The sequence below is a fragment of the Sinohyriopsis cumingii genome, chromosome 10 (assembly GCF_028554795.1).
Source record: "Sinohyriopsis cumingii isolate HCF-2022 chromosome 10, ASM2855479v2, whole genome shotgun sequence".
NCBI lineage: Eukaryota > Metazoa > Mollusca > Bivalvia > Unionida > Unionidae > Sinohyriopsis > Sinohyriopsis cumingii.
Genome location: NC_142970.1, coordinates 102,272,081 through 102,291,026, shown reverse-complemented (window position 1 = coordinate 102,291,026; position 18,946 = coordinate 102,272,081). Strand labels below are relative to the sequence as shown.

The 18,946-nt window shown below is 32.5% G+C and overlaps 2 protein-coding genes across 2 annotated transcripts in view; both read left to right on the top strand.

Annotated features, from left to right (window-relative positions):
• Positions 1–14,522, top strand: part of LOC149790736 (scavenger receptor cysteine-rich domain-containing protein DMBT1-like) — a 200,847-nt gene extending 186,325 nt beyond the window's left edge. Inside the window, exons 51-57 of the mRNA XM_089973259.1 lie at positions 545–723; positions 3,222–3,378; positions 6,055–6,224; positions 6,742–6,824; positions 10,767–10,835; positions 11,205–11,346; positions 14,268–14,522. Coding sequence (XP_089829385.1) covers positions 545–723; positions 3,222–3,378; positions 6,055–6,224; positions 6,742–6,824; positions 10,767–10,835; positions 11,205–11,346; positions 14,268–14,278 — 811 coding nt within the window. The 3' untranslated portion in view covers positions 14,279–14,522. The remainder of the gene's footprint in view (positions 1–544; positions 724–3,221; positions 3,379–6,054; positions 6,225–6,741; positions 6,825–10,766; positions 10,836–11,204; positions 11,347–14,267) is intronic.
• A 1,991-nt stretch (positions 14,523–16,513) lies between these two features.
• Positions 16,514–18,946, top strand: part of LOC149790735 (scavenger receptor cysteine-rich domain-containing protein DMBT1-like) — a 90,425-nt gene continuing 87,992 nt past the window's right edge. The window contains exons 1-2 of the mRNA XM_089973258.1: positions 16,514–16,660; positions 17,929–17,964. Coding sequence (XP_089829384.1) covers positions 16,606–16,660; positions 17,929–17,964 — 91 coding nt within the window. The 5' untranslated portion in view covers positions 16,514–16,605. The remainder of the gene's footprint in view (positions 16,661–17,928; positions 17,965–18,946) is intronic.

The following is an 18,946-nucleotide window of genomic DNA, read 5'->3' as shown; positions in this document are numbered from 1 at the left end:
GACTTGTAATTTTTCACTATGCAATAACCTTATTGTTGGCGAGTTCCAATGCAGATACACGCAATAACTTCTCAGTTATGTTACCTACGGAACTCATAAGCATCTTAAAATTACACAGTGCGATTCAATTAAACAATTAAACATTTCAATAATAATTAACAAGAAGAAAGTAAACAGCAATGAATACTTACGATATATATATATATATATATATATATATATATATATATATATATATATATATATATATATATATATATATAAGGAGTTATTTGATTAGAAAATTTGTTTTTATTTGAGTACATCTTTCATAGCATGCACATTAAATAATTTCTAATAATCATAATTCACATTGTATTTATTGATGAAAAATATGTTTAGTTCGTCTTGTTTAACGGGCATTTGTTTTGCGATTGAGAATAAAATTAAAGAACTCAAACAGGAAATGGTGCAACAAAGAATAACATTTACTTTAAGGTTAAGGGTAAAACACATATCCATTGATTTTACATGGAAAAACGTTGTTATTTCGTTGTACTTTCAGCGACAAGGTTGAGATTGTTAGCGCAGCGCAGTTTAACTCTGATAGCACCTCAACATTAAGAATTTGGCTAGATGACATCACCTGTGTTGGAAGTGAATCCAGTATTGAAGATTGCGTCCATAGACCTTGGGGAGAAAACAATTGCGATCATAGCTTGGATGTTGCGATCAAATGTGGAGGTGGGTTCGTTCAAATATTATTGTGCTGCAAGAAGCAATCAGACAAATATCTTGTAACTAAGCAGGTTACCATTCAATAAGTGTGCGTGTGTGTTTGTGTTATGTGAGAGGAGGGGCACTCTGGTTATTGGAAATGTGTACCGTTTTAGCATTTTGAGATCTAGAGTCTGGCTACAACATTATCGTGTTGTCAATTTCCTATCCTAGTCTTCCTAGACATTATGCAGTGTTTTAAACTTCTTTGAGGATAAATGTCTGTATTGTCAAGAATTCAGTCTGATTCTAATGTGGCGAATTTCTCATATGGATACATTGCTCGAAACTGTTAACTACTGCTTTAATATTCCCCAATATACCGCCAAATGTAACATTGGGGTGGTTCAGAATTAATGATAATGATCACAAACGTAAACATCATCGTCTTCTGAAAATGTATCAATAGCCTGAGGGCTTTATGCGTTCTATGTTTTTAATTTTATTGTCGTGCTCAAAGACTGGATTACACGTACACATAATAGTACACATTTCTTGACTCTTTCGTATTTGTCACTTTATCAGTGAGAAGAAACTTATTGTTTTATAGGAAGCAATCGGTAATGAGTTCAAACACAAACTAATCAAGAAACAAAGAACATAGAAAGCTCTTAAATCAGACGCTTAGGACATCAATGCGTCAAAAAGTCATTCAATATGCATACACGTACTAATTAGGTGACAATATATTACTCCTACGTGAAGGACGAAGGTAACAAACGAAGATATATTGTACAGTTTTAACAGTTTACCGACAGTTTCTTTTTAAAGTCACTTTAGATGTTATTGCACATCTCAGGCAAAGTATAAAGGTTGATGCAAAACTAGGTCTGTGTATATTCTCATTTAAAACACTGTCCCTAAATGTACCATACATTCACGAAATGCGTATATTATTCGCATACCTCTATCTCGTTCAGTTTTGGTCGGTATTTACGTGTTTGATTTACGACTGCCTTATGGTTTTTGGTGATGAGTTCCATAGTTACATCTAGGGAAAAAAATAATGTTGTATCCACAATAACTGGCAAGTGAATATCGGAGGCCATTAACTAGTAAAACCATTTTCTCCCCATTGGTCACTGTATGACACTATCCGCAAAATAATGATGCTCATATGACGGTCAATTGGGCATCTCTCCCTGAGTAGCATGTATACAAGTACAGCGTATATTGAAGCTTACGAGTATGCATATTGATAATTATTTGCGACATTATGAATTTCCGTAGTGTTACGATGTTGCTATCATATGGTAACGCAAGTTATAGCGTTATCAACCATATATTCTGAGTTTTGGCTGACTGAACAAGTTACACGTGCTCAACAGTGACATAAGACACTGGTTTCCTCACTACGACTTCAGCTTCGTAAACTAAAGTATAGTATTTACATGGTACTAGATGACATAACGAAAGTAATAAAACTTTCACGGGCTTTTGATGAATTACATTCACTTTTTTACAGATCAAAAAATACTATCAACTACCTTTGAGTTTGCTTGGCCACCTAATTGAACTAAACAAATGCCCGTATTTGTATCATTAACCGTACGTTCATTTACTAAATCAATCTGCTTGGATCAAAAATCATATATATGAGCAAAGCGGGTAATACATGAAAAATGTTAGCTTTATTTTTAATTGAGAATTTGAATTCCTAAGAGTAAGCGACTGATATTAATTAGAAAACGGCTTTTGTTTTAAAAGTAGAAACATTATAGGAAAGATCCGATTAAAAACATGTCACATATGTATAATGTATGAAACTGGCGTGTCACTATGAAAATTGATGTATCCTGGCGATTATGTAAGTTAGAAAGGTGAGATATTTTACATATGCACATTACATCACCGTCTATGTTTTGCAGATGCAAATAAAACATCATGTCCAACATATTTGATGTTTAACGTCTGAGTGATATTTAAATTATTGCATATGTTTCACATACGTTGCTATTTTTACTGCGCACCGTTATAACTTAGAATTTATTATCTCTCATTACATAAATTCTGTCGTGTGAAGGGGAACGATGTTTTCTTCTCGAACCATTGTTTTACTGTTTTCGCTAGACAGAAGCACTGTATCTGTCGCCTTAACCCACAGGTCAAATTTAGTTTCTCATCTGCAATAACACTTAGGCCTTTATGATAATACTATAAATATGTACCCAAAATGGAACTCGCTCTCTGCATTGTGTACTCAATGAAAACGGACTTAGATATTACTTTGTAATCTATGATCGCAAATAATGATATACATGCTAAAGCGGAATAGAATGTTACGCGGGGAAACATATTCCTTTAGCACCAATACAATATAGTTTCTTAGGTTAATTGTCCCCATGCGATCCAGGCAATTAAACGAAAACGCATCGGCCCTGATATTAACATCGTGTTCATTGTGGTGTATTTCTCTATACAGAGAAGACGATTCTTAAAAAAATATTTGTTCATTTCTTCTTTAGGCCAAAACGCATACGCTCCAGTGCGACTGGTTGGTGGATCTGTACCCTATGAAGGACGCGTCGAGGTGTTTCACAATGGTCTACTGGGAACAGTGTGTGATGACTATGTAGACATTAATTTTGCTAAGGTCGTTTGCAGAGAGATAGGATACCCAAGGTTTGGCTTATATGTTGTTTTTTTCCGTTCCATCTTTAGCTGCGTGTGCTTTGTTAAACTGCATTGCAGAATGCGTTATTTGTTTCTAGAAGATATATATCCGCCATCTAATTAAACGTACAGGGGCGGGCTTATATATTGGGGAAATTACTATTTGTTATGTATACGTGTATATATATATATATATATATATATATATATATATATATATATATATATATATATATATATATATATATATATATATATATATATATATATATATGTTCGTATTGGTTTTTTTCTATGATGAAGATAAGGCAATGAGGTCGTTATGTTTCATTTATCATGGTCGTACTTATGTGCTGAAGTATTAGTGTTTGTGTTTTGTTTGTTTGGTTCATAAAAAAATGAGTTATTGAGTGTGTGATCTTTCAAATAGGGTAATATCGGTTGGTTTTACTTTTCGAATTTTTGCATGAACTGAGTTCTTTGTGAACAGGTCGTACATGTCTCACGCCTTTGTAAGCAATTCATAATTTATTCTGAATAATGTGGGTTTTAACTGCATAACTGACGTTTTCGTAAAACAATGGAACTATGTCTGCCTAACGTTATGTTTCCGAGCAGAATAAAACTATTTCATTTTGAAAACTAAGAAGCAGCTCGTTTCCAAAAGTTATATTGCCATTCTGTTATTCTCAGAAACTGAAATATGAACGTATATTGTGCAGTCAAGATTATTAGTTAAAAAGAACTACGCACTTTATTTGGAAACATTTTGTTATTAATTTAAGCAGAAGAATAATTTGAAATCTACGTAATTAAAAAACGTGAGTGTTGTCATTTTGTTGTTGTTTTAGTTTCTAAAGCTTTTCAAGTTTTACGTAACGTTTTGTTTAATAGGGTCGACGTGCTCTCCTGTTTGTCGATATAAGCGACCAATGGAGTCAAGATGACACCATAATCATCGCTGCCTTGACACTATATTAGCTGTCTGTGTTGCTTTGCGGTAAAACACTAAAATCAATCAACACCGAAGTATTCATCTTAAATTAACAAAGTAGATGTCATTCAAAAGCTGAATCTAAGTCATAAGAAATTTATTTTGAGAGGTTTTCTTTCCAGTTGTTATAAAATAAGATTTAGCTTTCAATGAAATAAAAAAATATATTAATTTAAAGCTTCTGAAATGAAATTAATATCTTGCATATTAACACTGTATTACGACAGTGTTTATTAAAATTTTTATTATCGAAACTTTACACAAAATGATAACCTATAACGTATATTCACACTTCTAAATAAACTGACAATGTCATGAAATATAGTCTAAAATGCTATTTAATAAGTATCTTTCTCTCAACTGTGTGATATTGTGATTATTTCTTTATATGATGCCAGTAACACCTTTAAATGGGATGCCAAAATAGTGTAGGATAACTGATTCAAAGAGGAAAACAATTACTTGCTTATTTCCCTTTGCAAAGCATTTGTTAGAATTCTCTACCATTAAGACACTGAAATCGGCCCTTTCAAATGTATGTGCGCAACCGTGAAGTTACATACTCTGGTACGATTTATTCTACCTCTAAGCGAATATTTGCAACCATACTTGAACACTGCATGACACATTATCTCACTTGCTCTTCAGTCTAGTCTTGAATATTTTGTTGTTAGTAGCGGTCTGTCAGTAAAAAATGCAGGCTAGCACTTATCCCAGTTTCCTTTATTATTATATTTCCACCTTCTCTTTCATATTTGTATTACGTTCATGTCAGGTTAGAAACAGTGAGAATTTTAGGTCAGGTATATAGCAAAATCACATACAGATGTAGATCAACATAAGTGACGTTTAATGAATCGCAAGCTCCATATAAAATCCCTCTCGTCCGGAATAGTATGTACACACCGGACGATGAGATGAAGCAATAATAAAGGCCAGTGTAACACGGACTAGTCCAGTGTTCCCCCACTAACTTTTTCATTACTATTTTTATATATTTTAAATAACGCTATATCTACTAGTTAACACTAAAACATGTGTTGGAATATGTCAGCAAATCAATTTACCTTGTGAGTATGCCATTTTAAAAGACCTTTGTCAACTAGAACTAGAAAAAAAAGAACGAAGCCATTCAATCATATTTGTAATTTTGAGAAGCTAATTTAAATACTCGGATAACAACAATGTAGACATTTTGTGAACTTTAATATTTGTAATTAAGCTTTGAAATATCTATGTTATGACGAAACCAGGTTTTTCTTTGCAATGTTTACTTTTCTTGCATTGAAATTAAACCAATCATTATGCTAAACGTTCAGAAATATTGGCCATTTGTGAGTTCAAAATATAAAATGGTTAATCTGAGAGGGGTGATTTCACCAGGCCCTTGGGCGTAAGCGAGTTTGATTATAAGATCAGTACGTTTAAATTGGAGAATGGTTACACTTTGCAAGTAGATATTGCATTGTGTTATCTCCTACATAACACACACGTGTGTCCATCACAATATAAAGTCGTTTTCGCTAAGGTATAGTTATTTCTTTTTCAGCTGGCCTGTTAAATGTTTACAAATCTAATAATTATAGCTATGATAATTCAACTTCATATGATACTTTCATAAATATATATTAATTGCTTTATGGGAGATGTTTAAACAAATATGAAATATCCATCTTTGTTGTTTAAACTAGCTCAACTCCAGCTATAAAACTCAACGGTTACTTTCGAAACGGAACGGGACCTATATGGCTCGATGACGTACGGTGTAAAGGCACCGAGGCCTCACTTTCAGAGTGTCTGCATCAACCCTGGGGAGAGAGTAATTGTGACCATGACGAAGATGTTGGTGTCGTCTGTGAAGGTGCCACGTACAACCGATTGCTTTTCTTTTTCTCCATATATCACTCTCGTTACTTTAGAGTACTCATTGGATTCACCGTTCATGAATGAAATCAATGCATTAAAGCCCAGCAATAGCTATAGCGTTTAAAAAATATATCTTGAACAAGATTTATAAATACAATCGTTAGCAGCGCCAAGACATAATGCTTTTGAAACTGATCGTCAATAGAGTTGAATTTGTTTTTGTCAATAATGAATTGTATTATACCAGCCGCATTATCGGACTTGATTCAAGATATAGATATTTATAATAACTGATTTCCATTGCTTTAATGCAGTTAATATCGCATTTAGTCTGTGAATTACCTCTATACAAAATTACTTGTTTAGTCCATTGGATCACTTTATATAAATTACATCGCTTTTCATGGAGACAAAACTCTTTCTGGCGCTAATGTCTTTGACATACTTTTGAACATTAGTATAAAACGATCGAAGAAGAAATTTAAAAAGCAGTTGCTACATACCTATTATAGGCCATGGGGTAGAATGCTATCATTGTGATGGTATCAGCGATCCCTCCAATTGCAGGAACACCATCTTCTGCAGTTCATTTGAGGTAAGTGGACACTGTAAAGAATATAATATTACGCTAATGAAGGGGGGGGGGGGCCAGATTGGCACATTGCCCCAAATGAGCAATTATAAATCTTTGCTATTATTTTTACAATACTTTAATATTTATTATCTTCAGTAACATGTTCGCAAGCATGAATCTGTACTACAGATTATTTGTACGAGCACCCTTGAACGCCAAAGTTTCGAAACGCTACTCTTGGTCCTTACATGAATCTATGTATGCATGCATGTCTGTATATAATCCTTCATATATATATATATATATATATATATATATATATATATATATATATATATATATATATATATATATATATATATATATATATATATATATATATATATATATTGTGTTTTACACACGTCGATTCATGTACAAATGTAAGTAATGTTTGAATTATTCATGTATATGCATTGATTGATCATCTACACTTCATCACAACTGACTATATATATATATATATATATATATATATATATATATATATATATATATATATATATATATATATATATATATATATATATATATATATATATAAGAGAACAAGTTGGGGTGGGGGCGAGTGGTCCAAGGCACACACCGTTCCATATACTGCCATCTTGCCTCTGTCTGCTTGGGGTCTGGTTTCAGGCTCAGTTACCGTTGGTACGTGAGAAAGCTTCTTTAGGGTCGGTTGTTCTTCCCTAGATTTTCCTGGGTTTTTCCTCCACCAGTTATACTGACCTCCGTGTAAAGCCTATCTGTGCTAAACAATAGCGTTAAACCCATCATCAACAACAAGAGAACATGAATTCAATGCAAATAGTGAAGTATGCACCCAAAATAATGTTACAAAGTATATATTTTGGGTGGCTGCGTTGTCAAGGTTGCATGCAGATGTATGCATGTATGTAGGTAGGCAGATATAGAAATATGGAAAAACGTATGTGTTTATGTCTTTACATATGCATATGTGTATATTTGCATGTATACAAATGAAAGGATTGAATAGATACATGTAATGTTGATTGAAACCATGTGATTCCTATGTGCATGCATGTTGTGTTATATGTTTTCATGTCTGTTTCGCTCTATGACGGACATTGTCCTCTTGAACAGAGACTGCATCAAGTTTATGACATTCAGCGTAATATATGACATTGAAACCAAAACTCATCATGATTGAAATTAGAAAATAAGAGAGACAAGCTGAGTGAACTAAAGTATTAGCAAAATGTAGTACGTCCTTAGATACAAATAAATGTCAGAACTGAATTATAATCACCCACTTTATTCCCCTTTGAAAGCGCAATATTTATTAAAGACAAACAGTAGCGCTATTATTGAATACATAGTATGCTAATAATGTCAACACACATAATGAGGTGCAATTGTTGACAAAAAACCTCAAATAAGGAACGCTATATTGCTTTTGGGCATAAGCTTATGTTATATGACATTTAGTATTCGCATCATTGGGATGGCAATAATGTATGTCTCATCTTTGAAAACGGGATGTGTAAGATAAAATAAATGCATAATTGGAGGACATTGTAATAGATGCTATGCTATCAGATTGTTTATGAAAGTTAACAAAGCTATATCTTAAGAGAAGCAAATATATATTAGATAAAGCTGAATGATTGTAGGGTTAATAAATCCACGGGCAACTAATTTTTTTAAGAAGTACGGAACCAACGCACGTGTGGTATATTACATATCTTATTTAAAAGAATGAAGGTTGATGATTGGTTGACAAAAATAACCAGAAAAAAACCCGATGTTCTTTGTTCATCAGATGTCTACGAAAGAGTTAATTGTACGCAATTGTAGGCATGCCATTATAACCAATATCATAATATTGCTGTCGCTGGACAGGGACAAATCGGCGTAAACAAAGCCATCACACCGCAACGGTTTTTGCAATATGCATCTGCAAAGGAACGTTGCATCGTTTTAAAATTATCCTCTTGGATATATAGGCATGGTTATTACAAGAGAGTAGTAAATTCCACCAATTATTAACATTATGATCTATGAAAACTATTTTTAAAAACAATTCTTCCTATTACATTAACGTTATAGACGAGAAGACTGATGGAAATTAATGTATCAATCAAGACAAAAGCTGATTGGAATGCATACATGTATTTATGTGGTTAGTAATATATGTCACTTTACAGACTGGGCACCGGGTGGCCGAGTGGTCTAAGGCAGTCACCTTTAAATATCACCGACATCTCATGTCTACCTTTGTTGGTTTTGGGCTCCGGCCCCAGCATGCATGGTTGTGTGCAAACACTTGCCAATAGATTATCGCTGGTTGTTGGTTCTTCCCAGATTTTCACGGGTTCTTCCTCCAACAGACTTACCGTCCGCCATATATAGCCTATCATGTGCTGAATAATAAAATGTCGTTAAGCTACAACCAATATAACAGGAACATTGTATAGACCAACTTCTATGCTGATTAACTTTCTTACAACGTTTATAGGTCTACCTGTCATTAGGTTATAATAATGACCCTCAAACGTCACTCGTATTGAGCAGAATAGGCGTAAGAAAATGTATAAGATATACAACGACATACTCTTACAGTGTTACAAAATGCAACTGACTCGAAATATATATGAAAAATATTATATATAGATGTTTCACATTATCATTTTTCGGATAACTGTTCTAATAATATTATATATTATCCGCTAAATCTCCGATTTTGTATAATATTAATTAGATTGCAATGTGAAAGGGATGCTTAGCATATAAACGGATGCAATTGTGTTATTTTCTGTATGGCGTTTATTATTATTATTATTATTATTATTATAAGTAAACATATTTATCTTGGTCTAAGTCTAGGCTATTGAGATTCCACTGACGTGCCTGACATATTCCATGATCTATATTATACTTTTAGGTACATGCCTTCTACTTGCAACTAACATTTTATATTGTCAACATTTAAACTTTCCATTAGGTGATATAATTTAATTAGGAGTTACACTAACGTTTATTCAGAACTGTTATTTATAAGACTTGTGTCTGTAACTCTAAAACTTTTTGGGATTAATTTCTCAATATTTTTTGACATTTTCACATTGTATGTTAGCGAAATAAATTAATAGTTTAATTTTAAAATGGTTACTGCGCCCCCTTCTTTCCTATAATTTCGTAATTAAATATATTCTTAATATGTTAAACAGTCGTAGTATGCTAAATAATAGTTTATTTATGAATATATAATTAAACCTTTATGCAGTGCTAAAGAGGTACGTGGCAGCAATTGTTGTTATTTTTTAGCGTAACGCTTATTTGTTCTCTCGAAGGATATTAATCAGTTATTTCGTGCAGTATAAGTTGAACATTTTCAACTATTTCATATAATGCCTATCGCTTATCAATTAAGTCGGTATAACATTTTATAAACAAAGCAAAAGGATATCCGTAACTCGATTCGAACATATTTTTTATATTTTACTAATTATTTCATTGCATGTTTTTACTTTCCATCTGCAATAATCTCTCTCAAAGTTTGTTTGGTAGTGGTTGGAATGGCGTTCTTAACGGTATTGCTTTATCAAAATACTATAAAATTATGTTTAAAGTGTATCGGTGTACAACAATTACACGAGACGAAAACAATTTCAAAATATTTGCAGGACTGATTGAAACGAAATATAATAAAATTAGGATACAGCGTCGGTTAATTTGTTGGCACATGAGGAAATAAAAACGTATGCGCATCATTGCTTTGAAAATTAGGTTTTCGGAAGTAAAAATACTAAATAATCCATGTCTCAATTACATACTGACATTATACGTGTCCTAATTACAAACTACTGGTACTCATATCACAGTTATATACTTTCGGTAATTATGTTTCATTTAAATACTACCTATTTACATTATTACCATTATTCACTTCTTTCTTGACAGTCATGTCAAATCTCCATGTACGGGAAAAATGGTCAGACCGTATATAGCCAATCCTGTCAGAGTAAACTAGTAAGTTTTAGTATCTTTTCTAAAGGGTCTTCTATTTCTAAGAACAGCCGTTTGCATCTCTATGTCAGCCTGTTTAACTTAGATTATCTTGATGTCTTGATTGTGACGTATTGCCATTTCATAACTAAAATGCTATGCAAGTACAAATATTTTTCTTCATAGGTTTCCTGGCGATTAAAAATAATCAAGATCTTAAAAAACCAAGTTGGATTAAATGTCGCTGAACATTCTTAGCTAAATAATGTACTATACCCATTAGGTCTATGTTTTATATCATTGTATTGTGAACTAACAGAGGTTTTCATTAAATTTACAGAAATACGATGTCTCTCAGACAAATTCGATATCTACATATGTTAATGTCTGCAGGTTTGCGATGCTTTGAAGTCTGTGCCAAGCATCATTGGTAGGAAACGAGCCACGGGCTATATGACCTCGTGCTGTGACACTGCATTGTGTAATAACGCCCCCATCGGTGCTCATGGGACTCACGGGACCGGAGGCTCATCAGGTCGTATTTTGCTGTTGGGTTGTGACGCTATATTATTTCCTTTTTTCCCTTCTCCTTTGCAAATAGCGGTATTTGCACTAAGCTTGTACTAATTATATCGGTATCAACTGATTCACATCCGATTTAGGTCAACGTGTTTAGTTTGATTCGTTTTGCACTGTACGTGGGCATAAAGGAATGCAGAATTAAGGAGAATACGTGTTGCAAATTGGATGACTAATTAATAATTTGAAAAAGCAGTGCATATTACACGTTAATACCCAGTCACTCACCACAAGTTGAAATTATGGGTATTGTGATCTTATTTACAAATTTACTGATGCTAATGAATTTAACTGGAATCCAACATCAATTTTGGAAACGCTGCCTATACATGTATAACTTGTTTATGTTATAACCTATATACAATACCTCTTCTTTTCATTTAAAATGCACGATATTGCATCATTTAAATTTTATTTCGTGCAGGCATATTTTTATGTAACATGATCTGTAAAAGGCAATATTGGGTACTGCTTGACTATTGTCATAACTTTACGATTGAAATCATTAAAATTAAACATGCACGCACGTTCGTTACGTCATATCATTATCAATGAAGCCATGACATTAGGGAAATATAAACAGTTTTCCGATGATTGGCTATAGTTATGTGAAACCTTTTGAAACAATGCACCGTACTCCGAAAACTGTATGCTAAGAATTATTCTTTTCAAGTAAGACTTTACAAAAGAATACATCAACTCTCACATGCTTACAATCCTAAAAGGACTTATGTGACATATGTTGGGGTTAGGACCGAGACAAGGATATCTTAGTCAAGGGGTTAAACATTTTGTCTCCACACGAGGCTTGGAGAGTAGGGAGACATATAATGTAACCTCGAAACTGGGATTTCCTTGTCTCGTTCCAAACCCCAACGTAGATTATATTTCTCACCCATATTTTCCTTTAAAGTAAAAGTAACTCTTCACTAGTGTGTTGTAGTTCACGTGCAAATGTTTACACGCGGCTCATTAATACAAATATATTAATGAGAACAGTGGCGTGACTGTTTCATCCGAAGTTCACAATTTATATGCGTGAGCAAAGAAAACTAACATAATAAATCGTCGCATACTAATGAGGTATTGTCACATTTAATAAATGGATGTTATAAAAAGTTGACAATAAAAATCTAATAATTATTATAAGAAACTGTTTCATTTTCATCAGTTCCAATTTTGAAAAGTTATATTATAAATAATGTCTATTGTAGTTATACTTAGTACAGGCTGTAACGAAGAGTAATATGTTGCATTAGATTATTCATGGGAAATTGGTGATATTTACACGATCGTATATAGCTCAACCTTTTCCTTGGAGGAGGTGAAAATGTTTGTTACATACATGTGTTGTCCTTAATATTGATTGTACAATTACCCCGGTCTATAAAAGACCCTTCAAACACTGTCACTAGCTAATAACCATATGCTAAACTTTCAAGTTCAGGAATTCTTTGACAATTTATTTTTCTGTCGTGGAAATACTGCAAGTGATAACAGTGAAATTTACTTATATATTAATGTGTGGATATATAAATGATTCCTTCTGGCTGGTAAGTGCATTGTTTTTCATAAAATAGTGTAGGCATATTTTTTATTCAACTGGGTCACAATGGAGATGCTTAACAAAATTAGAATAAAGCATGTTTGACATAACATATTTATGGATGTTACTAAGTTTTTCACAGTTGTTAAGAGAGTTGGGAGGCTATGAAGTTTATAGGTCTTTAGTCTTGGATCATTTTTTTCTGTCATAGTTCATTTCACAAAGCATTGAGAATTTTATCCTAGCTGTAGCACAGTATTTTTTTTAGGACTGCGTCGTTAAATGTAGCTAACAGTATATAATTTGTTTCACACGAAGTATTTAAAACTGGTTAGGTAGCTTTAACTATATCTCATGACGCTGATCTGAAAATGTTCCAAGCTAATCCTGCATATAGGATAAAACTGGCCATGCTGTGCGGAACAAACTAGCATAATACAAAAGAGCTCGACTTCGTGTGCATGTTTTCCTTTGTCTCTCTCGAAACCAATTTGTATGATGTGTTCTCAAAGATGGATTGACATTAAATTACTATGTTTGTCTTATTGTTGTTATTTGTCATTGTTGTTGTTGTTGTTTGATATTAGAACAACTACGTCTGGCACAGCAGCAGACAACACGGATTTTGTTTGTTTAAAGTATTTCTGAATTCGTGGACAACTTGATTGAGAGGACTGCTTTGAAATGACTAGACTGAGACAAGAAAAGTAGACAAAACAGCTAGATTTCTCTGTCGCATGGGTGAGGAAGAGTTATTTACGAATTGGCGAAGTTGGATTTGTCATGCTTAGCTTAACTAACATCTTGCGAGAACAATACTCTAATGAATTACTTTTACTCAACGTCTTGTGTTTTAGTGATTAAACCAAAAACATGAAAACAAACTTTATGTTTTCTATCTTGTCTTTTATAATATTGCTAAATTATGTATTATTGTATTACAATTTGATGGCGATTTCTTGCGTCAGATGTCTGAGGCATGCCTGGGATCATACCTAACACTGATGATTATATTGAGTACCCCACTCTCATTAAATCAAACGTGACATTTGAATCAGATGTGAACTATGTCTATTTGAGATCGAATGTCAACATTAAGGTCATTTCCGGGATATATATCACATTCAAGCCGCATTTGCAAAGACTTAAATAATATTCTGTTTATTGGATTCCTGACAGGCAAAATTCTTAAAAATCGGCAATAATAAATCGATTTCTATCTTTGCTTCTCCATTGAACCGGATAGAAATAGAAACGGATAGAAATACATTTGCATGTGTCATATTTAACATTTATAAAAACTTGTTTAACTTTCTTACTATTTTTTGCAGGTGGGCGATAACGACATGTGATGAAGATTCACAACTCTGTAAAGGAAAGCATTGTATTTTTTGAATACATCGAGGAGCATTTTATAATGTAATCTGAGCGTGCTTGTTTTACATTTTGATTTTCCTTTCATCATTTGTTAATGCTCAATTTTGCACATAATTAGTACAATGTTTTGAGTCAAATGAAAGGTACTAATTGAAATATGGTCGGTAATACCTTTTATGTGAATAAAATGAATATTTGAAATCAACAAATCGTCAGCAGTCATTTATTTGAATTAATGAAATGTGCGTTTTGCATCTAAACCTTATGAATAAGAAATATCAATATATTTTAGACATTATATTGCAATATAAACAAACATGGTGGATTACAGATATTTTGCTGACAACATCTCCAACTCCCAGACGAGAGGATATTAAAGCTTGGGGAAACCATCGAAATTGACAAGTTTTCGCAGGGAATCGATTCTGCAAAATAAATAAATTATATTTCACTTTCCTGCCGTAATGGGTACACGGATTGTCACTCTTTGTAAACCTGTTCGAGATGTTGTGTTGGACGACCAAACAAATTTGATACTCGCTCTGGTTTTCTTCTACTCTAGTAATACTCTCTCTCATTTCTTCGGGAATGTCATTTGTCTAACATTCTGTTTTATGTATAGAATAACATTCTGTGGAATTGTATTACTTCCTTTTCAATGATGGGTTCATCTTTCAATATTTATAAATTGCTTTTGTTTGACAAGATAAATTCTGTTTCTTGTGAAACTGTTTCTAGCTGAATTTCCGTTCCGTGAGTAAATAAACGAAGTATATTTGGTATAGTTAGCAACGACTTGTATCTAATCATCGCAACCATGACATTTCCAGTCTCGTATCTTTCCAGTTGTAATTTCACTGGTGTAACCTACTACTTACATATGCTTCTTCACAAAGAGTTGCTCAACTTATCTTCATCACTATTCTGCAGACTTTTAACGCACGTAATGGTTTGTAATCACATCTTTGCTGCTGTACGGTTAAAACAAATATACAATACATTTCCAGGGAAAGGAAATATGTACATCACATAGCCATAAGTAAATGAAACGATATGTGGAGATACTTCTTGCAGACGGGGTAGGTAATCCTCTAAGTCCCGAACACAGTCAAATAATTCCCTCCTTGGAATTTTTTACAGCACTGATAATACACATTGTAAGATCGTAAGCTGCTATAATAATCAAGAACATCAATGTCTTATTGTTTCCGAAATGTTCATACCATTTACAAAGCCTATCAATTATCAACTAAACTAATTTGCCTTTGACAATAAAACACATCAAAAGTCTCGAAAAAGACTCGTCTTGGGGTGAGACTTGGAGGAAAACTTTGTAATATTGTAGGTCTCCAAGATCTGGTAGAATTCTGTATAGAATTGCAAATTGATACGAACACAAACGCACGAGTCTTTCCATCACATACATAAAGTTAACAACTCTTTGTCAGATACAAGCTTCGCATCATCGTGCTTAAATTATTTTAATGTATTACATTATAGTCTCCATTCGCATGTTATGGAATCTATCTAATTATGGAAGTTCATGGTATACAGTATTCCTACCGTAAAACTTATATTTCAAATGTTTTAAAGATATTTCACTTTGAGAATATAATGCGATCGATAATGACGAGAAAGAAGCCTAATTAAATGCAACTTTGTATCTAGTGTTTTGCAAGTCCTGTATCGCATATTGGTTCGCCTTATATTTACAAAGTCACTTTATCATTTAATTCCTTTCTTAAACAATTTGTCGAAATTGAATGAACATAAACCTGTTTTGAGTAGACATTATATATATATATATATATATATATATATATATATATATATATATATATATATATATATATATATATATATATATATATATATATATATATATATATATATATATATATAACAAACTACCTACATGCATACATACATACATACATACATACTTTATTGCTAATAAATGGAGCAATATTTTCATCAGCTCAATGGTACATGCACACGTTGAACGTACTCTTAAATATACAGAATTCGGATATTTCCCTTGCCCTTAAATTCTGTGTAGTTCTGCTATAATGCTACGTGTATAAATATTTGACCTTAGAGTATGTTGAACTTATATATTCATGTATTGTGGGCTTGATAAGTCACGAATATTACACCGTTGTTGAACTAAACACTCAACCATATAAACTCCCATATCTTCTCCACTGAAACAGTATTACCTGTCATATTCGTATGTAACCGAAGGATTTCCAATCTTCTAGAAACACTGATTTGGATGTCAATTAACAAATTATGAAGAAACTTCAATTCTACACGATTCAAGCGTCGTTTGTGACGTTGTTATCTGGTAATATATCTTTTTCTTCTACCGTCTTTTCCATGGAGTTTATGTATTTTGTGTAATATATTTATGCTCCAACTATCTCTATACATCTACCATTTCAAGTTGTGTAAGTCAGTCCTTCTGTTCGAACATTACAAGATTCAGAATATATAACAATCTATGTACAACAAAATACATGAAGTCCATCAAATATAAACGAGGCAATATTCTGAAAGAATTAGTTACATGCTTATATTAATAAATCAATTTTCTTTCACTGGACAGTTTTATGCAGGCGACTGTTTGGAGCATGACCAGATTAGTAAACAGTTCCGAACACAAATTGGAATTCTCTTTTAACACATTGGCAAATTCTGGTGAATACTACAGTAAATAAAATGCGAAATAACATCACATTTTGCTGATTTGACGACATAATGGTTGATAATTTGAATTATTATGACCATTCGATTGTGTCTGGTTATTTGATGTTGAGTAAACTTTACCTTTTTGTACATTGCAGTGTTTAGGTAACATACACATTCATTCTAATTTGTCCTAGAGCAAACTGGTTGTGATAACACTCAATTAATAGAGCGGTTTATGTCATATTGTTTTATTTATATTCTATTTCTAAATCTAATTACAGATGATAGATATTTCTGATAATTAGTTGCATATATGCAGAAACAGGACATTTTCCATTTCATTCCGTGATAGCACATGAAAGAATTTTCCTAATATAAGTTTCCTGGAAATTGATTACATTGTAGCTATACCTGTTTTTCTTGAACATGTATGAAAGAATATATATAAATAAATAAATAAATAAATAAATAAATATATATATATATATATACATATATATATATATATATATATATATATATATATATATATATATATATATATATATATATATATATATATATATATATATATATATATATATATATATATATATATATATATATATATATATATATACATATATATATATATATATATATATATATATATATATATATAACTGTGTGTTTGTGTCGGCGGTGTGTGAGCGTTTGTGTGTGTAAATATAAGGATTGGTAATTGACGTATATAGGACCTTATCCCAGATATATACAGGGGTATGTGCGGTAATGTGTGCCTACTAGTCTGTAAATGTATTATGTGTAACACATGCAGGAAATTCGATAACAATCTTATGTATTTTTCTTACAGGCATGAAAAACGAGCATATAAACTGCACATCACATATTGCAGAATGACACAGATATGAATTTCTGTTTCAGTGGCATTGCTGTCACAAAACACAGAGGGGCAGACATGTATGTATTAGATTCAAGCAGGCATTATATATCTATACATACATCATACATCCATCCATCCATCCGTACGTACGTACGTACGTACATACATACATACATACATACATACATACATACATACATACATACATACATACATACATACATACATACATACATACATACATATATACATCTGTCATGATAAGGTTTGCATCATAGCAAGGGTGTCACCAATAATAGCAAAGATACGACTACATCTTGGGGAATGAAGTACCGAATCGCTGTAAGGAAAAGACAGAGCTGTTCTGACTGGAGCAACCAAATGATGCTTCGTAAGCCTGATTCGCTATTTATACAGTTTTTCGTTTGCCGAGTGAGAACATGCCCCTTTGAACTTTTCCATGGCGATCGTGTGAACCGTCTGCGCAACTATCCAATATTGATATAATAATAATTTGCATGTTCTGCAGCTTCCGTCCAAATCTAAATTGATGACATTTAGATACGAGCAAAATGTATTTTGTGCTGACAATTGTTGATTTTTAGTTACGAGCAAAATGCACTTTGTGCTGATAAATGTTGACAATTAGTTACGAGCGAAATGTATTGTATATTTTGTGCTGACAATTTGTTGATATTTAGTTACGAGCGAAATGTATTATATTATTGTATGGATTTCTGCACATGCTTGTAAAGTTCGATCTTTATAAAATAGCATACAGTTATATTACACAGATATATAATTTTTATCTCCATATATTTTAGTGGAAAATTATTTTCAATATAAATTAATGAAAAAATTACTTTTGATACAATTTAGAATAAATTTCAATCGTAATACTTTTTAATTAAAGTTCTGTCCTAATACATCCATTCATACATACATGCATCCATACTTGCCTGCATGCCTGCATGCATCCATTCATCCATCCGTCCGTTCGTTCATCCGTTCGTCCGTCCATCCATCCATGCATACATACATACATACATACATACATAC